Source organism: Delphinus delphis, chromosome 9 (genome assembly GCF_949987515.2).
Source record: "Delphinus delphis chromosome 9, mDelDel1.2, whole genome shotgun sequence".
NCBI classification, from domain to species: Eukaryota; Metazoa; Chordata; class Mammalia; order Artiodactyla; family Delphinidae; genus Delphinus; species Delphinus delphis.
In genome coordinates, this window is record NC_082691.1 from 61,565,518 (window position 1) to 61,592,734 (window position 27,217).

The following is a 27,217-nucleotide window of genomic DNA, read 5'->3' on the forward strand; positions in this document are numbered from 1 at the left end:
AGTTCTATTGTTAGTTTTTTAAGGAACCTCCATACTGTTTTCCATAGTGGTTGCATCAATTTACATTCCCACCAACAGTGTACAAGGGTTCCCTTTTTTCTATATCCTTTCCAGCATTATTTGTAGACTTTTTGATGATAGCTATTCTAACAGGCGTGAAGTGATACCTCATTGTGGTTTTGATTTGCATTTTCTAATAATTAGCAATGTTGAGCACCTTTTCATGTGCCTGTTGGCCATCTGTAAGTCTTCTCTGGTAAAATATCTATTCAGATCGTCTACCCATTTTTTAATTGGGCTTTTTCTTTTATGTTAAATTGTATGAGCTGTTTGTATATTCTGGACATTAACCCCTTGTTGATTGCATCATTTGCAAATGTTTTCTCCCATTATGTAGGTTGTCTTTTCATTTTTTCGATGGTTTCCTTTATGGTGCAAAAGCTTTTAAGTTTAATTAGGTCCCATTTGTTTATTTTTGCTTTTATTCCTTTTGCCTTAGGAGACTGACCCAAGAAAAAATATTGCTATGATTGATGTTAAAGAGTGTTCCCCCTATGTTCTCTCCTAGGAACTTTATGGTTTCCAGTCTTACATTTAGGTCTCTAAACCATTTTGAGTTTATTTTTGTATATGATGGGAGGGAATGTTCTCATTGTTTTACATGTAGCTGACCAGTTTTATCAGCATCACTTGTTGAAGACAGTGTCTTTTCTCCATTGTACTGTATATTCTTACCTCCTTTGTTGTAGATTAATTTACCATAGGTGCATGGGTTTATTTCTGGGCTCTGTATTCTGTTCCACTGATCTGTTTGTTTTTGTGCTGATACCATGCTGTTTTGATTACTGTGGCTTTGTAGTATAGTGTGAAGTCCAGGAGGGTCAGACCTCCAAATTTGTTCTTTTTTCTCAGGATTGCTTTGGCAATTCAGGGTCTACTGTGGTTCCATATAAATTTTAGGATTATTTGTTTTAGTTCTGTGAAAAATATCGTGGGTATTTTTACAGGTATTGTATTAAATCCGTAGATTGCTTTGGGCAGTATGGCCATTTTAATATTTATTCTTCCAATCCAAGAGCATGGGATATCTTTCCATTTGTTTGAATCACCTTCAATTTCCATCATCAGTGTTCTATAGAGTATAGGTCTTGCACCTCCTTGGTTAAGTTTATTCCTAGGTATTTTATTTTTCTGACATGATTTTTTTTTTTTTTTTTTTTTTTTGCGGTACGCGGGCCTCTCACTGTTGTGGCCTCTCCCGTTGCGGAGCACAGGCTCCGGACGCGCAGGCTCAGGGCCATGGGTCACGGGCCCAGCCACTCCGCGGCATGTGGGATCTTCCCGGACCAGGGCACAAACCCGTGTTCCCTGCATCGGCAGGCGGACTCTCAACCACTGCGCCACCAGGGAAGCCCTCTGACATGATTTTAAATGGGATTTCTAAAACTTTTCTCTTTCTAATATTTCATCATCAGTGTTACAGAAACACAACCTATTTCTATATATTAATCTTGTATACTTCCACCTTGCTGAATTCATTTAGTAGTTTTAAGTTTTTGTGGGGAGACTTCAGGGTTTTCTATATAGTATCATGTCATCTGCAAATAGTGACAATTTTACCTCTTCCCTTTCAATTTGGATACCTTTTATTTCTTTTTTTTTGTCTGAGTGATGTGGCTAGGACTTCCAATGCTATTTTAAATCAAAGTGGTGAGAGTGGACATCTTTGTCTTGTTCCTGAATTTAGCAGAAAGGCTTTCAGCTTTTCACCATTGAGTACTATACTGGCTGTGGGTTTGTCACAAATGACCTTTATGATGTTGAAATATGTTCCCTCTATACCCACCCACTTTGATGAGAGTTTTTATCATGAATGGATGTTGAATCTTGTCAGGTGCTTTTCCTGTGTCTGTTGAGATGATCATGTGGTTTCTTTTGTCTTTCCTTTCGTTAATGCGGTATATCACTGATTGATTTGCGTATGTTGACCCATCCTTGCGTCCTGGAATAAATTTAGTTTATCATGGTGTATGATCCTTTTTATGTATTGTTGGATTTAGTTTGCTAATATTTTGTTGAGGATTTTTGCATTTATATAAAAAATATTGGCCTGTAGTTTTCTTTTTTGTAGTGTCGTCTGGTTTTGATATCAGGGTAATAATGACCTCCTAGAATAAATTTGGGAGTGTTCCCTCCTCTTCAATTTTTTGAAATAGTTTAAGAAGGATAGGTATAAGTTCTTTATATGTTTGCTAGAATTCCTTTGTGAAGCTGTCTGGTCCTGGACTTTTGTTTGCTGAGAGTTTTGTTTGTTTGGTTTGGTTTGGTTTGAAGATTCAGTTTCACTTCACTTCTAGTGATCAGTCTGTTAAAATTGCCTGTTTCTCCTTGACTCAGTCTTGGTAGGCTATATGTGTCTAGAAATTTGTCCATTTCTTCTACATTGTCCAATTTGTGAGCATATAAATGTTCATAGTATTCTCTTAGGATTTTCTGTATCTCTGTGGTATCAGTTGTTATTTCTCCTTTCATTTCTTATTTTGTTTATTTGGGTCCACTCTTTTTTCTTCTTGGTGAGCCTGGCTAAAGGCTTATCAATTTTGTTTCTCTTTTCAAAAAACCAGCTCTTGGTTTCATTGATCTTTTCTACTTTTTTTTTAAATCTCTTTTATTTCCTCTCCAATCTTTATTATTTCCTTCCTTCTGCTGACTTTGGGCTTTGTTCTTCTTTTTCTAATTCCCTTAGGTGGTATGTTAGGTTGTTTGAGATTTTTCTTATTCTCTGAGGAAGGTCTGTATCACTATGAACTTTCCTCTTAGAACTGCTTTTGCTGCATCCCAGAGATTTTGGAAAAATGTGTTTTCATTTTCAGTTGGTCTTGAGGTATTTTCTGATTTCCTCTTTGAGTTCATCATTGACCCATTGGTTTTTTAGTAGCATATTGTTTAGTCTCCACATGTTTGTTGTTCTCTCATTTTTCTTTCTGTAGTTGATTTCTAGTTTCGTACTATTGTGGTCAGGAAAAATGCTTGATATAATTACTATCCTCTTAAGTTTGCTGAGGCTTGTTTTGTGACCTAGTATGTGATCTATCCTAGAGAATGTTCCATAGGCACTTTAAAAGAATGTGTATTCTGCTTTTTTTGGCTGTAGTGTCCTATAGATATCAATTAAGTCCAACTGGTCTGCTGTGTCATTTAGGACCTCTACTGCCTTACTGATTTTCTATCTGCATGATGGGTCCATTGTTGTAAGTAGGGTGTTAAAGTACCTCACTATTGTATTATTGTCAGTTTCTCCCTTTATGTCTTTTAGTATTTGCTTTATGTATTTAGGTGCTCCTGTATTGGGTGTATATGTTAATGAGTGTAATATCCTCTTCTTGTATTGATTCCTTTATCATTATATAATGCCCTTCTTTGTCTTTGTTTTAGCCTTTGTTTTAGTTTATTTTGTCTAATACGAGTATTGCTCCCCCTGCTATCTTGTCATTTCCATGTGAATGAAGTTTTTTTCCATCCCCTCACTTTCACTCTGAATGTGACTTTTGCCCTGAAGTGAGTCTCTTGTAGGCAGCATATTGAAGGGTCTTGCTTTTTTATCCAGTAAGCCACCCCTTATCTTTTGATGGGAGCATTTAGTCCACTGACATTTAAGGTAATTACTGATCGGTATGTACTTATTGTCATTTTATTCCTTGTTTTCCAGTTGTTTTTGTAGTTCTTCTTTGTCCATTTCTTCTTCTTTTTGTCTCTCCCATTGTGGTTTGATGCATTTCTTTATAGTATACTTGAGTTCCTTTCTTTTTGGTTTTTGTATATCTATTGTAGGCTTTTGATTTGTGATTACCATGGAGTTCATATATGTTGACCCATAATTATATATACTTGCTTTAAACTGATAATAATTTAAGTTCAGACACATTCTAAAAGATCTACATTTTTTACTCCTGATGTCATATTTTATTTTATATTTTTAACACCTTTATTGGAGTATAATTGCTTTACAATGGTGTTAGTTTCTGCTTTACAACAAAATGAATCAGTTATATATATACACATGTTCCCATATTTCTTCCCTCTTGCGTCTCCCTGGCTCCCACCCCTCCAGGCGGTCACAAAGCACCAAGCTCATCTCCCTGTGCTATGCGGCTGCTTCCCACTAGCTATCTACCTTACGTTTGGTAGTGTATATATGTCCATGACTCTCTCTCGCTTTGTCACAGTTCACCCTTCCCCCTCCCCATATCCTCAAGTCCATTCTCCAGTAGGTCTGTGTCTTTATTCCTGTCTTACCCCTAGGTTCTTCATGACATTTTTTTTCTTAAATTCCATATATATGTGTTAGCATACAGTATTTGTCTTTCTCTTTCTGACTTACTTCACTCTGTATGACAGACTCTAGGTCTATCCACCTCATTACAAATAGCTCAATTTCGTTTCTTTTTATGGCTGAGTAATATTCCATTGTATATATGTGCCACATCTTCTTTATCCATTCATCTGAAGATGGACACTTAGGTTGTTTCCATCTCCGGGCTATTGTAAATAGAGCTGCAATGAACATTTTGGTACATGACTCTTTTGGAATTATGGTTTTCTCAGGGTATATGCCCAGTAGTGGGATTGCTGGGTCATATGGTAGTTCTGTTTGTAGTTTTTTAAGGAACCTCCATACTGTTCTCCACAGTGGCTGTATCAAATTACATTCCCACCAACAGTGCAAGAGGGTTCCCTTTTCTCCACACCCTCTCCAGCATTTATTGTTTCTAGATTTTTTGATGGTAGCCATTCTGACTGGTGTGAGATGATATCTCATTGTAGTTTTGATTTGCATTTCTCTAATGATTAGTGATGTTGAGCATTCTTTCATGTGTTTGTTGGCAGTCTGTATATCTTATTTGGAGAAATGTCTGTTTAGGTCTTCTGCCCATTTTTGGATTGGGTTTGTTTTTTTGTTACTAAGCTGCATGAGCTGCTTATAAATTTTGGAGATTAATTCTTTGCCAGTTGCTTCATTTGCAAATATTTTCTCCCATTCTGAGGGTTGTCTTTTGGTCTTGTTTATGGTTTCCTTTGCTGTGCAAAAGCTTTGAAGTTTCATTAGGTCCCATTTGTTTATTTTTGTTTCCATTTCTCTAGGAGGTGGGTCAAAAAGGATCTTGCTGTGATTTATGTCATAGAGTGTCCTGCCTATATTTTCCTCTAAGAGTTTGATAGTTTCTGGCCTTACATTTAGGTCTTTAATCCATTTTGAGCTGATTTTTGTGTATGGTGTTAGGGAGTGATCTAATCTCATACTTTTACATGTACCTGTCCAGTTTTCCCAGCACTACTTATTGAAGAGGCTGTCCTTTCTCCACTGTACATTTTGCCTCTATCAAAGATAAGGTGACCATATGTGCGTGGGTTTACCTCTGGGCTTTCTATCCTGTTCCATTGATCTATATTTCTGTTTTTGTGCCAGTACCATACTGTCTTGATTACTGTAGCTTTGTATTATAGTCTGAAGTCAGGGAGCATGATTCCTCCAGCTCCGTTTTTCGTTCTCAAGATTGCTTTGGCTATTCGGGGTCTTTTGTGTTTCCATACAAATTGTGAAATTTTTTGTTCTAATTCTGTGAAAAAATGCCATTGGTAGTTTGATAGGGATTGCATTGAATCTGTAGATTGCTTTGGGTAGTAGAGTCATTTTCACAATGTTGATTCTTCCAATCCAAGAACATGGTATATCTCTCCATCTATTTGTATCATGTTTAATTTCTTTCATCAGTGTCTTATAATTTTCTGCATACAGGTCTTTTGTCTCCTTAGGCAGATTTATTCCTAGATATTTTATTCTTTTTGTTGCAGTGGTAAATGGGAATGATATCTTGATTTCACCTTCAGATTTTTCATCATTAGTGTATAGGAGTGCCAGAGATTTCTGTCCTTTAATTTTGTATCCTGCTACTTTACCAAATTCATTGATTAGCTCTAGTAGTTTTCTGGTAGCCTCTTTAGGATTCTCTATGTATAGTATCATGTTATCTGCAAACAGTGACAGCTTTACTTCTTCTTTTCTGATTTGGATTCCTTTTATTTCCTTTTCTTCTCTGATTGCTGTGGCTAAAACTTCCAAAACTATGTTGAATAAGAGTGGTAAGGGTGGGCAACCTTGTCTTGTTCCTGATCTTAGTGGAAATGCTTTCAGTTTTTCACCATTGAGGACGATGTTGGCTGTGGCTTTGTCATATATGGCCTTTATTATGTTGAGGAAGGTTCCCTCTATGCCTACTTTCTGCAGGATTTTTATCATAAATGGGCGTTGAATTTTGTCAAAAGCTTTCTCTGCATCTATTGAGATGATCATATGGTTTTTCTCCTTCAAATTGTTAATATGGTGTATCACGTTGATTGATTTCCGTACTTTGAAGAATCCTTGCATTCCTGAAATAAACCGCACTTGATCGTGGTGTATGATCCATTTAACGTGCTGTTGGATTCTGTTTGCTAGTATTTTGTTGAGGATTTTTGCATCTATGTTCATCAGTGATATTGGCCTGTAGTTTTCTTTCTTTGTGACATCCTTGTCTGGTTTTGGTATCAGGGTGATGGTGGCCTTGTAGAATGAGTTTGGGAGTGTTCCTCCCTCTGCTATATTTTGGAAGAGTTTGAGAAGGATAGGTGTTAGCTCTTCTCTAAATGTTTGATAGAATCACCTGTGAAGCCATCTGGTCCTGGGCTTTTGTTTGTTGGAAGATTTTTAATCACAGTTTCAATTTCAGTGCTTGTGATTGGTCTGTTCATCTTTTGTATTTCTTCCTGATTCAGTCTTGGCAGGTTGTGCATTTCTAAGAATTTGTGCATTTCTTCCAGGTTGTCCATTTTATTGGCATAGAGTTGCTTGTAGTAATCTCTCATGATCATTTGCATTTCTGCAGTGTCAGTTGTTATTTCTTTTTTTTCATTTCTAATTCTATTGATTTGAGTCTTCTCCCTTTTTTTCTTGATGAGTCTGGCTAATGGTTTATTAATTTTGTTTATCTTCTCAAAGAACCAGCTTTTAGTTTTATTGATCTTTGCTCTGATGTCATATTTTATATCTCCGTGCTTATCCCTTTACTGTTTATTGTAGTTATAGTCACTTCTACAATTTTTTTGTTTTTTATTATGATGGTTTTATTAACAAGTATATAATATACTGCATACTGTACACACGAGGACTGTACAGTACAAATTTATGTTCACAGTTTGACATTACAAAATGTCATTATTCCGTCTTTTTTTGAAACCACATACTGGTTTAAGTGATCTTCAATATATATTTGTCTTTCCTATTGTTATTTTCCCTTTCCTATAGATGCTTCTTTTCCATTTAGAGAAGACTCTTCAACATTTCTTTCAGAGTATGTTTAGTATCACTGAATTCTTTCAGGTTTTTGCTTGTCTGAGAAATCCTTCTCTCCTTATATAATCTTTTCTCCTTGATAATCTTGCTGGGTTGAGTATCCTAGGTTGTAGGTTTTTCCCCTTCAGGACTTTGAATATCATGCCACTCCTTCTAGCCTGCAAGGTTTCTGCAGAGAAATCAGATGATAGCCTTATGCGGGGGTGGGGGTTTCCCTTGTGTATGATGCTGTTTTATACTTGCTGCCTTTAGAATTCTAACTTTTGCCATTTTAATTATGATATGTCTTGGTGTGGGTGTGTTTGGGTTCCTCTTGTTTGGGACCCTCTGTGCTTCCTGTACCTAGATATTTATTTCCTTCTTTAGGTTTGGGAAGTTTTCAGCCATAATTTCTTCAAATACATTTTTGATTCTCTTCTCTCTTCTCGTTCTGGAAACCCTATAATGCAGATGTTGGCACATTTTATATTATCCCATAGATCTCATATGTTGCTTTCATTTTTTTCATTTTCTTTCTGTCTGCTGTACTGATTTGATAGTTTCCATTTTTTAATCTTCCAGATCATTTATGTGTTCTGTGTCATTTAGTCTGCTATTCATTGCTCTTAGGGTGCTTTGTGTCTAAAATGGAATTATTTTTGATTGGGTCTTTTTATAGTTTTTGTTAAAATGATCTGTGCTCTAGATCAACTCTTTGTTGATCAACTTAGATCAACTCTTTCTTCATTCAGTTAGCATTTTTATTACCAACTTTTTGAACTCATTGTTACCTCTGTTTCATTACTTTTTCGGGGGGGGGGTTCTCTTGCTCTTTCAATTGGGAATAGTTCCTCTGCTTTTTCATTTTACTTAACTTTCTCTGTCTCAATGAATTTAGGTGAAACAGTTACCTACTGTGGTCTTGAAGGGGTGTTTGTTTTTATGTGGGAGTGTCCCCATGTAGACTGTGTGCCCAGTGTTTTTGGTGTGAGGATGGGTTTTGATGTGGATACCAGTCATGTCTTCTTCAGGATGTGCGGGCCCCTATCAGCTTGATGGGGGTGTGGCTAGAATTGAAAGAGCTAGAGCCTGCACAGGGTGTGATGCAGGACTTCCTCTCTGCTCAGTGGCCATCACACAGGGCAGGGGGCTGCTCCTAAGTTGCTGGAGTGAATGCCCTGAGGGTTGGGCTCAAGCTGGCTCTGTTCCTTTTAAGTGTATGTTTTTCCTTCTCCCTGCACTGGGGCTTGTGCACTTACAGAGGTCCAATGGCACCACCTGTGTAGGCAGCTGCAGCTCTGCTCAGATGCAGCCCAAGGTCATGTCTTGTCCCCATTGTGGTCATCCCAGATCTAGTGCAAGGTTGTGGTGTGGAGTGGGTGGGGCTGGAGCATTTGCTCAGCTAGCACTAGGGGTCATGGCATTATGGCTGTGGGAGTTGAAGCAGCTATGCTGCCATCAGACGTCTGGGCTGCTTCTGTAGTGCTGTTTTAGTAAGTGCTAACAGTGGCTGCTACTGCCCTACCTGGACCACCCCCCAGGTTCCTGGGCCACCTCTGCATCTCTAGATCGAGTCTTCTCCCAGGACCTGGCTGCCCTAGATCTAGTGCCAAGCTGTGGTGTGGAATGAGTGGGGCTGGGGTGGTTGCTCAGCTGGGACTGGTGAGTGTGGTGACACCACCATGCTAGGGCAGACCTCACTTTGCCCTCTCTGGTGGTAAGCAAGCACCCATGCACTCCTCACAACTGGAGTCTAGGCTTCTCCAGCCTTTCTGTCTGTCCTAGCAGTTCTCCAAGCAGCCAATGGGGCTTGTCTCCTCTGTGTGGCTCAACCCGCTCACTCCCCAGGGCGAGTATCCACCTGTCTGGTCTTCCTTTTCCTCTTGGTCCCCTCCCATGGGCTCTGTCCTGACCTGATGCTTTTTTTTTCCCATCCTCTGTGATTACATGGGAATCTTTCTTGCAGCCTTGGTTGTACAGGAGTTCTCCTGCCAGTTTCCAGTTAGTTTTCCACAAGACTTGTTCCACATGTAGATGTATTTTTGATGTGTTTGTGGGGGAGGTAAGCTCCACGTCCTCTTACCCTGCCATCTTGATGACTTGTTTGATATTCACATATTAATCCTTTCCAGCTACCATCACTCTATGGACTGGGTCTCACTAAGGTAACCAATAGCCTCTATAAACCTGAACTTAAATGACAGTTTTTAGCCCTTGTCTTTCCTGACCCTCACAGGCATTTGGCTGTCCTGCCCTCTCCCTCCTCCTTGAAACACCACCTTCCCTTGGTTTGATATTATGCTCTCTGGTTTCTTTCCTACATCTGGCCACTCCATCGCTGTCTCCTTTTTTATATCCTCCTCCATGTGACCTCCAAATAATGGATTTCCTCCAGGCTTGGGGCCTGGCCCTCTTCCCCAGAAGAACCTCATCTATCCCTGGCCTCATTCATATGTCATTGAGCTGGGCCAGACCGCTCCACTGTGGGGCCGCTTACCTACTTGACACCTTCATCTGGACACCTCCCAGGTACCTCAAAGTGGGCACATCTCCCCAGGGTTCCCTAGCTCCATGAATGGTACAACTCTACATCCAGTTGTGCAAGTTAGTAACCTGGGGGTCAACCTTCGTCCTCATCTTCATATTCTATCTATCTATCACAGAGTTCTATTCCCTAAATACCCCTAGAATGGGCTCCCTGGAACCTCTCCGTATGTTCAGCACCACCATCCTGACCTAAGCACCCATCATCTCTTCTCTGGCTCACTGCAGTGTCCTACTGACCGTCCCTTTACATGGCCTCCTCCAATCCGCTTTCCTAGAGGAGCCAGAGTGGTCTTTTTACAATGCACATCTGATCACATCCCTCTTTGCTTCAAACTGTTCAATCACTTTCCCTTGCTTTTAGGATAAAGACCAAAATACTTAACATGACCCACATGACCCACAGATATTTTATGGTCTAGTCTCCGCCTGTCTCCTCTGCCTCCTGTTGCTCCCTCTTCCACACTGTCTGAACCACAGGCCCATCTGCTTCTTGCTGTTCTTCAAGGGCACCATGTTTTTTCATGCCTCAGAGCCTTTGCACGTACTGTTTCCCCACCTGGAACACTTTCAGCTGATGAATTCGTATTCATCCTTCATGGCTCAGTTTAAATGCCACTTCCTTAGGGAGACCTTCCCTGAAACCTCATCTGTATTAGGTTCCCTTCTTAGCTTTCCCCTTTCTAGCACTCATCATGATTGTAATTAAATAGTTACTTGAATGATTTGTTTCTTAACTGTGTCTTCCTCACTAGAGGGTACACGCATGAGGGCAGGTCCATTTTGTTCACCACTGGACTCTTGGTACCAGCATCGTGCCTGGCACACAAGCACTTTGTTGTTCAACAAATGAAGATGCGGTGCTTTCCCTGGGGACTCAGCAGTGACCATGACACAGGCCCTACCCTCAGGCTGTCTCGTCTAGACTGTAGCTCCTTCACAGGAAGCTATTACAATGGAGTGCAGTAAATGCTATAATTTACAATACCAGGTCACTGAACACTGCTAACTTCTGTCTTTGAAGACTGAGGGACTTCAGACCTCAGGTTCTTTTTGGACAGGGACAAGGCAGAAATAAATGTCAGTACAGATAATGAGTCCAAAGCGATGGTCCAAGGTCATCTGTGCCAGTGTGGCCCCAGGCAGAGCTGCTCCCTCATCTCCACTCCCCTGCTGGCTCAACCCCTGGACAGGGCCAACACAGCCAGCACTCTCACCGAGCCCAGTCCCAGGGAGTCAGACACCTGGGCTGAGCCAGGGGCTGAAGTAAAGATGCTCCTGGGCCAGCACCCGAGCCCTCCTCCTTGTCCTCTTTCCGAGTCCTCCCTGACACCAGTGCCGCTTTCAGGCTCTGCAGAGCATGCCTTGAAGATCGACACCTGGTCCTACACAAATAATTCCTTGTGTAGGAACAGCGGTTGTCTGTTGGTAGGTGACAAAGGCCCATTTCAAGCTTGACGGACTTAAAGCAGCTGCATATCCTTACAACCATCCTAACCAGCCCCTGAGAAGGGTGGAAGCCAGCTGTAGTCCACAGACTGTCCTGCAGCCTGGCCTCCCCTCCTCTCTGCTCCCCTCCTCTGCCTGCTGTCCTCAAACAATAGAGTCAGCAGGAAACGGGGTGGTTCTAGGAAAGGATCACAGGCTGAGGGTGGTTGGAGATTAACGCGAACTAAAATCCCACTGGCTCTCCAGTGCCTTTGAGGGCTGAGCAGCGGGCTTCGGCCTTGAAGGCACACATGCCACAGCCTCTCCATCGGTCTGCCTTGGAGCTGGGCTTTCTACTCTAGGACAGTGTTTTCAAATGTTTTTCTGACTGTGACCTCAAATAAGAACATTTTACATTGTGAACCAGCATCTGTGTATACGTACACACCCACATCTGAAATGAGATTATGAAAGAATATTTCATACTAGGCACAGAGCATTCTGGCTCTGTTTCATTTTTTAAATAATGCTGGTTGCAACCCACCAAACCAATTTTATGGTCCACTAACAAATTCTAAAGCGAAATTTAAAAAGGTCAGGGAGGTAGCTGTACCTTGCTCCATTGTTTTTGGCTGTGAAATTCTTCTCCCCAGTCATGAAGAAAGAACTGTAGTTAACGAGCAACTACCCCCTGAGCTGAGGGTTTGGCTCACCGTGAGGCTGCTCCGTGTCTCTCAGGGCCCACAGTGGTAGCATGAACTCCTGTGGTCTCTGTCCTCACGGGGCCCTGGATTTGTGTCATGGTTCCCATGCAGGTCTGAGCCTCACACACTGCTGGGCTGTCTCAGGCCAGGCCTCGGGTAGATAGCAAATTCCAGAGCACTTGGGGGTCTGGATTCAGAGACACGGAGCCCTCTGTTCTCAGCTCGGTTACATCAGTACTCTGAGGCAGTCAGGGACCTTTCTGTCCAGTTAACTGCTGTTTCCCTAGCACTTAACCCAGTGGTGTAACCATTGTCACTAATGGGACACACACACTCCCCCACCCCCGAATATGCTACAGGCCCAGTCCTACCTCGGGGCTGTGTGTCCCGTAGGAGGCACAAGAAAGGAAATGGGGCTCAGCATTGCAGCAAAGCAGAGCACATGCCTGCCTTCTGCTAGCATAACAGAAACAGGAAGTCGAAAAAGAGTACAATCAGCTCAAATACAGCCTGGAAGCCCAGAGAAGGAAAAGAACATGCTTTAAACTCTGGGCCAGCATGGTCATCTCTCAGGCTCATGAGTCCCAGAGTGATTAACTTTCAGTGGGAATCCCTTTCCCAGTCTGTCTGCCCCCGTGCAACCCAGGACAGTAGGCAGGACAGGGGGGCTGGGGAGGAGAGCCCTGACTATAGAGTCGTAGTCTGAGCTGAATTTCAGCTTCTCTTAGGTGTGACCTTGGTCTGGGCCTCAGTTTCTACATCTGTGAAATGGAGACAATACTACCTACATTACAGATTGTTGGAAAGATGGGAGATAAATGGACAGTGCCCTGCATTGTACATGGCACACAGTAAATGGTGCTGAGTAAATAATCGTTGTTGTTATCATTACAAGTGGTAGATTGGTCTTACCAAATCTCCATTATGCCAGTGTTCTTCTGTAATGCATCTGCCAACTGGGCAATCCCCTTGGCTGTAATCTGGTTCTGGATAAGCCTGAAAGAAGAATATATCTTTTGTATCAAGTAATACTGGATTAAATCTGCCCACTTCATTAGGGGGTTGGAAGGATACAATGGGATAAGAGACAGGGTCAGGGGAAGAACTGAGTCCCCTTAACTTTCGATCTTGCTGAGATTGTGTCGATCAGATCCATGAAAATAAAGAACATGCTTTAAAATGTTTAATTTTTCTGATGGGCAGAAGACCTAAATAGACATTTCTCCAAAGACGACATACAGATGGCCAAGAGGCACATGAAAAGATGCTCATCATCACTAATAATTAGAGAAATGCAAATTAAAACAACAATGAGGTATCACCTCACACCAGTCAGAATGGCCATCATCAAAATGTCTACATACAATAAATGCTGGAGAGGGTGTGGAGAAAAGGAAACCCTCCTACACTGTCGGTGGGAATGTAAATTGGTACAGCCACTATGGAGAACAGTATGGATATTCCTTAAAAAACTAAAAATAGAGCTACCATATGATTCAGCAATCCCACTCCTGGGCATATATCCAGAGAAAACCATAATTCAAAAGGATACGTGCACCCCAGTATTCACAGCAGCACTATTTACAATAGCCAGGACATGGAAGCAACCTAAATGTCCATCGACAGATGAATGGATAAAGAAGATATGATGTATATATATATATATATATATATATATACACAATGGATTATTAGCCATAAAAAAGAATGAAATCATGCCATTTGCAGCAACATGGATGGACCCAGACATTATCATACTAAGCAAATTAAGTCATTAAGAGATAGACAAATACCATATGATATCACTTATATGTGAAATCTGAAATACGACACAAATGAACATATCTATGAAACAAAAACAGACTCACAAATAGAACAGACTTGTGGTTGCCAAGGGGGAGGGAAGGTTTGGGATTAGCAGATGCAAATTATTACATATAGGATAAACAACAAGGTCCTACTGTATAGCACAGGGGACTGTATTCAAACTCCTGTGATAAACCATAATGGAAAAGAATATATATATGTATAACTGAGTTACTTTCCTGTACAGCAGAAATTAAATACAACACTGTAAATTAACTACACTTAAGTAAAATTTTTTTAAATGTTTAACTTTTCTGTGTATTTTTATAGTGAGCATAATATATCTGTATATTCATATGTAGGTAATTTAATATATGAACATATATGTATGCATGTGTGCTTGACATTTTTCACTGCAGGGGTGCCCAGTCAAAAATGTTTGGAGACTACCAGTCTGAACAACAAATTCTTGGAGACTACCAGTCTGAACAACAAATTCTAAGGAACACATCTGGGGAACAGGCAGTCTGATGTCTCCTTCCAGATGGCTGGAGAAAGGCAAGGCAGTTTTTAAAGTTAAGTATTTTTTAAAGAGCTGGCCATTCTCTTCTTTGGGGGAAACAAAGGCTTCCAAGATGGAGGGAGGAAGAACAGTTCTGCTGCTACTCATGGGTCCCAGTGGAAAAGCATCAATAATGGGGCCTCTAAGAGTATACCCCATTATGTTGGGTGGCATTGATTCTAATGAAACAAAGATTTCAGATATAGCTGGGAAGCCTGGGCAATTCCCAAATTGCTCCCCTGGGAAGCCATGCGTCTAACCCATCCAGGAAAGAGCAGCACAAGTCAGTGATACCTCTGTGCTTCATCACAGGTTCACTCCTCATCCCCCAGCTATTTGTAGCATAAGGCTACTATTGAACTTGACCTTTAGAAATTCTGGGCACTGATCCAAGAAGGTAGCTGTGTACCAGGAAGATAATGACCTATATTACTGTGACTAATGAGATTATAGAAATTAAGCCAGTTCCTTAAGGAGGCAGTATAGCATCCTGGTTAAAAGCTCTCCTCATATACATAACACCCACTCCCCACTTCTCAGCTGCAGATCCTTGAAGAAATAAACTTAAGCTTTCTATTCCTCAGCTGCCTGATCTATAAAATGGGAATAACTATAAGAGAACCCTGCTACCCTGGGTGTGTGAGATTTCAATAGGAGGATGTGTATGAAGTAGTTCTCATCATTTCTACCATGGCGCCCAGGGGAAGGGAGCTCTTGTCACCATTCCTGCCCAAGCACACAGGACTCGGTGGCTGTGCTGCAGCCAGGACCCAGTGATCCCCGCCACATCTCTCAAAGACTGGGGCTCCTGGGCCAAGTGGCAGAGGTGAGACCTTCTGGTAAGCACAGCCACAGTGTGACTTGGACATTTTTGCAAAAGGAGCAAAAATAGAACCTGGAAGTGGGCACTGAGTTCTGCATTCAGTTAAATTCTGCTGTTTCCTAATCACCCCTTCTGGAAAGCTGCAAACACTGCCACCACCTACACCTTGCTGGGGGGAGGGTGAGCTGCCTGAACCCTAGACCTGGCAAGAGGCTGGGTAGGAGGAGAAGTAAAAAGCCTGGCAGTGCTCAGGTACATATGCCCACTGGCTACCTTCACTGCAGACAGTGTAGTCTGTACTGGCACCAAGAGCTAAGAGTCACTCTCTAGCCCTGTTCTAGCTCTGTTCTCGTGAAGGGGCTGGCCTGACACCTAGGGAAGGGCATAAAAGAACGTCTACAGGTCAGAAAGAAAAGGAATAAAACAAACACAGATGTAAAAGTAGCACACTCTGGGTTTTTTGGGGGGTTTTTTGTTTTTACAGAAGTTGACTTGGTGATCTAAAATTCACATGGAAATGCTAGAGACCCAGAATAGTCAAAACAATATTGAGAAAGAAGAACAAAGTTGGAAGACCCACATTTCCTGGTTTCAAAGCTTACTACAAAGTTACAATAATCAGGACAGTGTGGTCCTGGCATGATGATAAACATATGGCTCAATGAACTAGAATAGAAGGTCCAGAAATAAACTCACAGATTTATGGTCAACTGAGTTTTGACAAAAGCGTCAGGGCCATTCAAAATGGAAAGAGACTTTTCAACATGTGGTGCTGGGACAACTGGATATCTACATGCAATAATATGAAGCTGGACCCCTAACACCTCATACCATACACAGAAATGAACTCCAAATGGATCAAAGACCTAAATGTAAGAGCAAAACTATAACACTTAAAGGAAATCTTTGGGATCTTGGATTAGCCAGTGATTTCTTACTAAGATACCTAAAGCACAGGCAACTAAACAAAAAATAGATAAATTGGACTTTATCAAAATTAAATACTTTGGTGCTTCAAAGGTCACTCTCAAGAAAGTGAAAAACCTCACAGAAAGAGAAGAAATATTTGCAAATCACGTATCTAGTAAATGTCTAGCACCCAGAATATATAAAGAACTCTAACAACTCAGCAATTAAAAGGCATATAACCCAATTTACAAATGGACAAAGGATGTGGAGACAGTTCTCTAAAGAAGGTACACAAATGGCCAATATGCACATGAAAAGACACCCAACACTGTTAGCAGTCAGGGAAATGCAAATCAAAACCATGATGAGGGCTTCCCTGGTGGCGCAGTGGCTGAGAGTCCGCCTGCCGATGCAGGGGACACGGGTTCATGCCCTGGTCCGGGAAGATCCCACATGCTGCAGAGCGGCTGGGCCCATAAGCCATGGCCGCTGAGCCTGCGCATCCGGAGCCTGTGCTCCGCAACGGGAGAGGCCACAACAGTGAGAGGCCCGCGTACCGGGAAAAAAAAAAAAAACCCATGATGAGATACCACTTTACACCCACTAGGATGGCATTACCCAAAAAAGACAGACAATAGCAAGTGTTTGTGAGGACATGGAGAAATGGGGACCTTCATACATGACTGGTGGAAATGTAAATAGCACAACCACTTTGAAAAACAGTTTGGCATTTAACAGAGTGACCATATGACCCAGCAATTCTATCCCAAGAGAAATGAAAACATTTCACATACAAACATGTGCGCGAATGTTCACAGTAGCATTATTCATAATAGTCATAAAGTAGAAACAACCCAAATGTCCACCAACTGAAGAATGGACAAACAAAACATGGACTGTCCATACAATGGAATATCATTCAGCCATAAAAAGCAATGGAGTACTGATATATGCTACAATGTAGGTGAACCTTGAAAACTTTTGCTAGTGAAAGAACATAGAAACAAAAGGTCATATATTGTATGACTGCATTTCTATGAAATGCCCAGAAGAGGCAAATCCATAGAGACTGGAAGTAGATTAGCAGGTGCCAGGGACTAAGGGAGGAGAAGGATGGGGAGTGATGACTTAACGCGTACAGGTTTCTGGCGGGTAGGGGAGGTGGGTAGTTTTGTAAAATGTTCTAGAATTAGATAGTGGTGATGGTTGCACCACCTTATAAATATGCTAAAAACCACTGAACTGTACACTTAAAAAGTGTGACTTTATGATATGTGAATCTCAAAAAATATTTCAAAAGATATATCTCAAAGAATATTTTTTTAAAAAGCACAGTGTTTAAATCTGAATTACCATAAATGTTTCAACGTCTGGTTGACTTTCAACATCTCTGCCAAGCTCTCTGCCACTTCATCATCAAGTTCATTTTTGGTGAGCCTGGAAAAGAAAGGAAGTGTCAACTCAGGACAGCGCTATCTGGCACCCACTCTCCACTGAGTTCACAGAAGCGGGATCCCAGCCCCGGCGTCTGCATCTTATGCAGCTCATCGCTTGCTGAGAACCCAGCAAACAGCCAGGCTCCAAGCCAGCCTCTGAGCCCCACAGACAATAAACGGAGGTTCATTTCTAGTGCAACCCTTCACCCAAGCTCCTACTTCTTAGCCGTGCTGCTGCCGGGGGAGCCCATACTCCCTCCCCATCCTTGCTGAGCCCTCAGATCTCTCAGAAGACGGGCCCACAGAAAGCGAGGGGCCAGTGCCTGCTTCTCGGGTCTCCAGCCGTTAAGATCCCTTGAACACCACGGACAGTGTGTTACTAAACTCAGTCAGATGAAGACCTAGAAAAGCCTGCCGACTGCGCGTTAAAATGTGTTCATCACTTTGCTCCGAGGCCACTTATGAAGGACCCGAGTTCTGTGACTGAAAGTTCAGGAAGTCTCTCAGTTGTTCGTAAAAGCAGGAAGTGGTCTGGATAAAGTACAGAGGGCTAGAAGTTCCTGGTTGTAAAGAGAATTAAACCCTGTTGTGCCAGTGGATGAAAGAATAAATAAGGAAGGAGAAATGAATATAAAGAACATTTAAAAAATCATTCCTTGAAGAGCAATTTGGTAGTGTCTATCCACACTTTAAATGTGTTTCACTTTGGGCCAACAATTCAACGTCTAGAAATCCACCCTATGGTGTGCAAAGACATTACACACAGGTTCTATACATGCAGTATTGGTTGCAGTCTTTTCGGTCGTAACATAAGATGTGAACAAATTTCAGTATCAGTAGAGGCAGCCAGCAAAATACATTGTGAGTGTACATTCAAGGGACACTGTGCAACCTTTAGAGAGAATGAGGTAGGATAAAGAAAGAGGCAGAAGAGCATGGGGCTCAAGATGCTCTGAGCCAGACATGCCGGCTGGCAATGGCTTACTAGCAGGGCGACCACAGCACGTGGTTGAACTTCTCTGGGCCTGAGTTTTCTCACCAGCAAATGTGAACAGTAATGGTACAGCCCTCATAACACAGTTGTGAGAATGAGTTAATACATGGAAAAGGCTGAGAACAATGTGTGATGTACAGTGAGTACTCAAGAGATTTTGGGGATTGACATTATTATTATCCCTCTAGACCTGTGGTTCTCAACTGGGGTGACTTCTCCAGGGGACACTTGCCAATGTCTGGAGACAATTTTGACTGTCACAATTAGGGGTTACTACTGGTATCTAATGGGTAGAGGCCAGGGATTCTGCTAAATATCTTACAATACACAGGACAGCCTCTCAACAAAAAAGAATTATTTGGACCCAAATGTCAACAGTGTTGAGATTGAGAAACCCTGACATAAAAGGACATGTCAGATATGTACAATATATGGTTGAGATATTTTTTCTTTAGTCACTTGCTAAATGCTATTCAGTTTCATAAGAAAAGCGATATTTATTTGAATATACATTCAAATGCTAGAAATAAAAGATTATATTTAGAAAGCATGAGGGAGGAGGTTCTTTCACTTCCTACTTTCCCGACTTCAGTGTATTATATTTTTTTCAAAAAAGCATGTATTACTTTTCAAAATCTTTTAAAAGAAAAGATTTTTTTGAGGGAAAAAGGAAAATGCACTTACTGGCCAGCAGGTCTAGTATCTGAATTCTCATAATGACGACATTTTCATTAACTAATGTAGCCAATATCTCATGAGGAGGATACAGAGACATGTAACATAACTTCCTTTCCCAGAAGCAATTTATGATACAGGCAAGTAAATAAATAAAAATACGGTAAATGACCAAAAAAAGGAACAACCAAAAGAAAGAAAAAAAGCATCACTTTCAGAAGGTAACACACAGTTAACTAGTGGCCCTGGAGTGCAGAGAGGGAGCGAGGGCTGTGGGCTTCCCGTGACAGGTGAGCTGGAGCATGAAGGCCAAGTCCTGATGTGACTACCTGGGGACAGAGGAGGCTGCACGGGGGGTAGGCAGTTTAAGAGGAAGAAGGGAGAAAGTTCTGAGACAAGTGCATGAAAGTTGGACTCCTCAAGGCATATCTGAGGGTGTTCTGAGGATATCCTGACAGAATAGCTAGCCTTCTGGTTTTCCTGAGGCCTAGGGTGGGCAAAGAAGGCTAAGGTCTCAAACTCATGTTCCTGGGACCCATTCCACCCATTCTGTACTTGTTTGTGCTTCTGGGAATGGCTATTTTCTTCTCTAGGAGGAAATGAAATTATAAACCTTCCTTTGAGGAAAGGCCTAGAGCCTTTACAACAGAGAGGCACTCTTTCAGTTAAGATTCCAGGCTGTGCACAGTCTTTGGAAAAATCCCTGAGACCCAACCGTTCAAAATGACTCTGGTCATTACCAGAATATTTTCAGAGACGCATTCTGCTGCAGGGCCCATGCGAGGCTCTTTCCTCCTTCTGTAGAAATGCCATTGAATGCAAGACTAGGAAGGAAAAACATTTGGGGTAGGTTATTAAAAACACGTCTACATTTGGCTTTGGTTTCAGCAACTTCCTGCCTGGGCTGATTTGAAGCAGGAAGCGTAAGTGCCAGCCTCACCAGCAGCCACTCAGCCTTTGCTGCTCCAGAGCCCAGGACGAGGCCAAATCACCAGACTGCTCGAGGAGAGGCCAGACAGGAAATGAACATGGCAAGACCTGGTCACACGGGCTGAGGACGCCTGGCGAGCTCTGCTTCGGAGGCTGACACCTTACAGGCGCCTGTCGGGGAGGCCTGGAGAAGTTTCCTCTGTTCTTGTATGGAAGGAACTCTGCTACTGCCCCCACCGTATTTAACCCTTTGTCAGTGACAGGAAGGACACGGGCAACCAGGAGACCCCCGAGTCTCAGAGATTTGGCCAGAGGCCTAAAGGAGGGCCAGGGAGGACCAAGTCTGTTTACAGAGGTGAAGGGTCCCCTCTTGTCCCAGCACCATCCTGAGAAATGAGGAGGGGGCAGGAATCTGTGGCCCAGTGTCTTTCAGTTTTGTCTGGACTGAAGAATTCCTCCCCAACCCCCAAGGGGCACGGGAAGACTACAGAGGGGCTGGCAATGTCTAGTCTTGATCTGACTGGTGTGTGCACATGTCACATCACAGAGCTGAAAACTTAAGCATAATATACTTAACTGTATGCCTCTTCTATGTCGATACAAACGTTTTTAAAAAGAAAAAGAAAAACCACACACACAAATACCTTCCCTGTTAGGAATGCCAGCCGCCCTCTTTCCCCTGGCTCCTCCTCTGGTAAAACAAGAGGAACACGGAGTGACCAGGTTGGCCCTGAAGACGGCAGTTCTCAGAAGGCAGCAGTTACCTCAAGTTAGTCAAGCTCGGGTGGTTCCTCAGAGCCTCTGCGAAGGCCCTTGCTCCTTCATCACCGATTTGATTGCCCCACATCCTGAGGGCAGAGGGAAGACAGTGAAAGTTACCTCATGCTCATCCCTTATTTTCTGCTCATGGCCATGGCGTGTATACTCAACATGCAGATGTTTCTGCTCCATCCCTGGAGCTGTGGCCTGGAGATGAATCCCTCCACCAGCCCCTTAGTGAGCTGCTCAGGAGGAAAAAAAGCAGTAGAAGGCTTGTGAACAGAAGTCAAATCAGACAGCTGCACAATTAGGAACCAAGTCTCACCCCTGAGCTTTTGGAGAGCTGTCAGTCAGAGCCTAAGCTCACAACTATCCCTGAAATGTCACCTGCAGGATATACAGGTTGGTGGCAGCTTGAAAGGAAGGCCTGTGGCGGTGCCAGACCCAATATCCATTTGACCCTGTGCAGGGGTGCCGGACATTCTTGAAGACATAGTCGGTCTTGCATGAAGCAAAGATCAGAAAGCACACTGAGAAAACTTATCGGCAATTTCCCTGGTATGTAAAGAGGAAGTGACCAAACCATGTTGTTCCGATTGTTGCAGTTTGGGTGGGGAGGTGCCATGACAAGCCGTATTCTCTCCCCCACAGTAGAAAGCCTTAGAGGATCTGGCTAAGTCGAGGGTCTGCATGGTAAGACGTTGGGCTCCCATCCTGGCCCTGACCCCCACCACCTGGGCGTGCTTGGGTAATGCATAGTCTCTGAGGTTTTAGTCTCATCTGTAAAGCAGGTATAAGAAGAGCATTTCCTCATAGAGTTGTTGTGAGGATTAAGTGAGTTAATATATGCAAAGCACTCCAAACAGTGCTGAGCCTATAATAAGAGTCAGCTATTCCTAAAAGGCTGAGGGTCACCGTCTACAGAAAGCAAGGCTGCCAGGCTCACCACAGAACTGGGGCTGCCTCAGCTACACGCTCTCACCAGGCAAGCGGCCTGCTGACGTCCCTGCTGGTATGGCTTCTGAAACCCCAGAATGAGAGTTTTCAGCATTTTGCATAAAAAGTGTGTGTACTAGATAAAACTGCATGGTATCAAACTTTGAATAAAGTGGAAAACTACTCATGACATGAGATTAAGTGAAAAAAGATAGAATAAAATTCTGTACAGATAGTTTGACGTCTACCATATTAAAAAAAAATAGTATAGAGAGAACATAAACTGCATGAGAGCAAAAAAGCTTACCTGATCTCAAGTGTTGACAATAATTATTTCTGAGATGATCTCCATTATACTGTTCATATTTTCCATAGTTTACAAATAAAATTATCTATGTCTCTTCTAGAATCAGAGAAAAAATCGTAACTCTATGAAAAGCTGTAGTCTCCTGAATCAAAACCATAATGAAATATCACCTCACACCCATATGGATGGTTACTATCAAAACACCAGAAAATAACAAGTTGTTGGTAAGGATGTGGAAAAATTGGAACCCCTGTGCACTGTTAGTAGGAATGTAAAATGGTATAGCTGCTGCAGAAAACAATATGGTGGTTCCTCAAAAAATTAAAAATAGAATTACCATGTGATCCAGCAATTCCACTTCTGGGTATATACCCAAAAGGATTTACAGCAGGGTCTCAAAGAGATACATGTACACCCATGTACATAGCAGCATTATTCACAAGAGCTAAAAGGTGGAAACAATCCAAGTGTCCACTGACAGATGAATGGATAAACAACTGTGGTATATATATAGAATGGTCTATTACACCGCCTTAAAAAGGAAGGAAAGTCTGACACATGCTACAACATGGATAAACCTTGAGGACATCATGCTAAGTGAAATAAGCCAGTCACAAAAGAAGACAAATACTGTATGACTCCACTTATATGACTCCCTACAGTAGTCAAATTCACAGGAACAGAGGATACTATAGAAAGGTGGTTGCCAGGGCTGAGGGGAGGGGAGAATGAGTTTCTGTTTTGCAAGACAGAGTTCTGGAGATGGATAATGGTGATGGTTGCACAACTATACAAATGTGGTTGCACAACTATAGGAATGTACTTAAGGCCACTGAACTGCACACTTAAAAGGTTAAGATGGTAACTTTTGTTATGTGTATTTTCAATAAAAAATTGAATTAAAAAGCCTCCAGAGGGCTTCCCTGGTGGCGCAGTGGTTGAGAGTCCGCCTGCAAATGCAGGGGACACGGGTTCGTGCCCCAATCCTGGAAGATCCCACATGCCATGGAGCGGCTAGGCCCGTAAGCCATGGCCACTGAGCCTGCGCGTCCGGAGCCTGTGCTCCGCAGCGGGAGAGGCCACAACAGTGAGAGGCCCACTTACCGCAAAAAAAAAAAAAAAAAGCCTCCAGAGACAAGGTGGCAGAGTAGAAGGATGTGAGCTCACCTCTTCTTATGAAAACACCAAAATTACAACTAAATGATGAACAACCATTGATGAAAAAAATGCTGGAACCTACCAAACAAGATGTCCTACATCCAAAGACAAATAAGAACCCACAACGAGACAGTTTGAGGGGAGCAATCGTGATAAAATCAAATCCCATACCCACCAAGTGGACAACCCCCAAACTGGAAAACTATCACAGAAGTTCTCCCACAGGAGTGAAAGTTCTGAGCTTCACGTCAGGCTCCCCAGCCTGGGGGTCTGGCAATGGGAGGAGGAAGAGCCCCAGAGAATCTGCCTTTGAAGGCCAGCGGGATTTGATCACAGGAATTCCACAGGACTGGAGGAAACAGAAACTCCACTCTTGGAGGGCACACACAAGGTATTGTGCACACCAGGACCCAGGGAAAAAAGCAGTGACCTCTCCTAAGAGCCTAGGCCAGACCTATATGCTGGTGTTGGAGGGTCTCCTACAAAGGCAGGGGGCAGCTGTAGCTCACTGTGGGGACAAAGACACTGGTGGCGGTAGTTCTCGGGAGTACTCATTGGTGTGAGCCCTCCTGGAGGCTGCCATATTTTCACCAACACCTGGCCCCACCCAATAGCATGTTGGCTCCAGTGCTGGGTCACCTCAGGCCAACCAAGTGGGAACACAGCCCCACCCATCAGCAGACAGGCTGCTTAAAGTCTTCCTGACCACACAACTGCCGGCTGAACACACCTCCTGACACAGCCCTGTGCATCAGAGGGATAAGACCCAGCTCCACCCACCAGTGGGCAGGAACCAGTCCCTCCCACCAGGAAGCCTGCACAAGCCTCTTAGACCAGCCTCATCCACCAGGGGGCAGACAGCAGAAGCAACAAGAACTACAACCCTGCAGACTGTGGAAAGGAAACCACAATCACAGAAAGTTAGACAAAATGAGACAGCAGAGGAATATTTCCCAGATGAAGGACCAAGATAAAACCTCAGAAGAACAACTGAGTGAAGTGGAGATAGGCAATCTACCCAGGAAAGAATTTAGAGTAATGATAAGAAAGATGATCCAAGATCTCGGAAAAAGAATGGAGGCACAGATTGAGAAGATACAAGAAATGTTTAACAAAGACCTTGAAGAACTAAAGAACAAACAAACAGACAAACAATAAAATAACTGAAATAAAAAATACAGCAGAAGGAATCAATAGCGGGATAAGTGAGGCAGAAGAACAGATAAGTGAGCTGGAAGCCAGAATGGTGGAAATCACTGCTACAGAACAGAATAAAGAAAAAGGAATGAAAAGAAATGAAGACGGGCTTCCCTGGTGGCGCAGTGGTTGAGAATCTGCCTGCTAATGCAGGGGACACGGGTTCGAGCCCTGGTCTGGGAAGATGCCACATGCTGTGGAGCAGCTAGGCCCGTGAGCCACAACTACTGAGCCTGCGCATCTGGAGCCTGTGCTCCGCAACAAGAGAGGCCGCGATAGTGAGAGGCCCGCGCACCGCAATGAAGAGTGGCCCCCGCTTGCCACAACTAGAGAAAGCCCTTGCACAGAAACGAAGACCCGACACAGCCAAAAATAAATAAATAAACAAATGTGGGGTTTTTTTAAAAAAAAAAGGTTGGCCCAGTTTAAAAAAAAAAAATGACAATCTTAAAAGACCTCTGGGATGACACTAAATGCACCAATGTTCACATTATAGGGGTCCCAGAAGGAGAAGAGAGACAGAAAGGACGTGAGAAAATATGTGAAGAGATAATAGCTGAAAACTTCCCTAACGTGGGAAAAGAAACAGTCACCCAAGTCCAGGAGGTGCAGAGAGTCCCAGACAAGATAAACCCAAGGAGGAACACACCAAGACACATAGTTATCAAATTGACAAAAATTAAAGAAAAAATATTAAAAGCAACAAGGGAAAAATGACAACATACAAGGGAACTCCCATAAGGATATCAGCTGATTTCTCACCAGAAACTCTGCAGGCCAGAAGGGAGTGGCATGATATATTTAAAGTGATGAAAGGGAAGAACCTACAACGAAGATTACTCTACCCGGCAAGGATCTCATTCAGGTTAGACAGAAAAATCAAAAGCTTTACAGACAAGTAAAACCTAAGAGAATTCAGCACAACCAGACCAGCTTTGCAACAAATGTGAAAGGAACTCCTCTAGGTGGGAAAGAAGCCAGTAACTTAAAACAACCTTGCACATATATAGACTGCCATATCAAAACCTCATGGGAGGCAGAAATAGAGACACAGATGCAGAGAACAAACGTATGGACACCAAGTTGGGGAAAGCGGCGGGGGTAGTGGTGGTGTGATGAACTGGGCAATTGGGATTGACATGTATACACTGATGTGTATAAAATTGATGACTAATAAGAACCTGCTGTATACTAGGAATAAACCTACTAGGGAAACAAAAGACCTGTATGCAGAAAACTATAAGACACTGATGAAAGAAATTAAACATGATACCAACAGATGGAGAGATGTACCATGTTCTTGGATTGGAAGAATCAATATTGTAAAGATGACTATACTACCCAAAGCAATCTACAGATTCAATGCAATCCCTATTAAATTACCAATGGCATTTTTTTACGGAACTAGAACAAATCATCTTAAAATTTGTATGGAGACACAAAAGACCCCAAATAGCCAAAGCAGTCTTGAGGGAAAAAAACGGAGCTGGAGGAATCAGGCTCCCTGACTTCAGACTATACTACAAAGCTACAGTAATCAAGACAGTATGGTACTGGCACAAAAACAGAAACATAGATCAATGGAACAAGATAGAAAGCCCAGAGATAAACCCACGCACCTGTGGTCAACTAATCTATGACAAAGGAGGCAAAGGTATACAATGGAGAAGAGACAGTCTCTTCAATAAGTGGTGCTGGGAAAACTGGAGAGCTACATGTAAAAGAATGAAATTAGAACACTCCTTAACACCATACACAAAAATAAACTCAAAATGGATTCGAGACCTAAATGTAAGACCGGACACTATAAAACTCTTAGAGGAAAACATAGGAAGAACACTCTTTGACATAAATCACAGCAAGATCTGTTTTGATCCACCTCCTAGAGTAATGGAAATAAAAACAAAAATAAACAAATGGGATCTAATGAAAGTTCAAAGCTTTTGCACAGCAAAGGAAACCATAAACAAGATGAAAAGACAACCCTCAGAATGGGAGAAAATATTTGCAAACGAATCAACAGACAAAGGATTAATCTCCAAAATATATAAACAGCTCATGCAGCTCAATATTAAAGAAACAAACAACGCAATCCAAAAATGGGCAGAAGACCTAAATTTTAGAGGTATAAGTAATAAATCAATAGTGGAAACAAAATGTAATCATTAAAAAAAAATCCCCAATAATGCAAGAAAAAGGAAAAAAGAAACAAAGAAAAGTTTGGACCAAACGGAAAAGAGCTGGCAAAGTAATAGATTTTAATCCAATCAGTAATCACATTAAATGTGAATAATCTAAACATACCAATTAAAAAGAGACTGTCAGTTTAGATAAAAAGGCAAAACTCAACTAGATGCTGCCTACAGACAAAGATGACAGTGAAGTTGTAAAGGGGGTGTGCATATTTGGAGTTTTGGGGGTTACTGATTTGGGTGGTAGTTGTACAAAGTATTTCCTTTGTAATTGCTTGTTAAACTCCATTTTATATACTTGATATGTATATTCCCAATAAATAAAGTTAACTGGCAATCAAATGTCTGCTGAGGTTGGGGGGGGGGAAGAACCTGCTGTATAAAAAAACAAATAAAATAAAATTTAAAAATTAAAAAACCTCATGGGAACAGCAAACCTAAAAACTACAATAGATACACACACGCAAAAGAAAAAGCAACCCAAACAC

The 27,217-nt window shown here is 42.2% G+C and overlaps 1 protein-coding gene across 7 annotated transcripts in view; it reads right to left on the minus strand.

Annotated features, from left to right (window-relative positions):
* NOD1 (nucleotide binding oligomerization domain containing 1) overlaps positions 1 to 27,217 on the minus strand; it is a 92,890-nt gene that overhangs the window by 3,059 nt on the left and 62,614 nt on the right. For all 7 annotated transcript variants that reach the window (XM_060020675.2, XM_060020670.2, XM_060020671.1 and 4 more), the window contains 4 exons: positions 20,945 to 21,028; positions 19,991 to 20,074; positions 17,499 to 17,582; positions 12,958 to 13,041 (listed from right to left, as the gene is read on the minus strand). In XM_060020675.2, the coding sequence (XP_059876658.1) occupies positions 12,958 to 13,041; positions 17,499 to 17,582; positions 19,991 to 20,074; positions 20,945 to 21,028 (336 nt within the window). The remainder of the gene's footprint in view (positions 1 to 12,957; positions 13,042 to 17,498; positions 17,583 to 19,990; positions 20,075 to 20,944; positions 21,029 to 27,217) is intronic.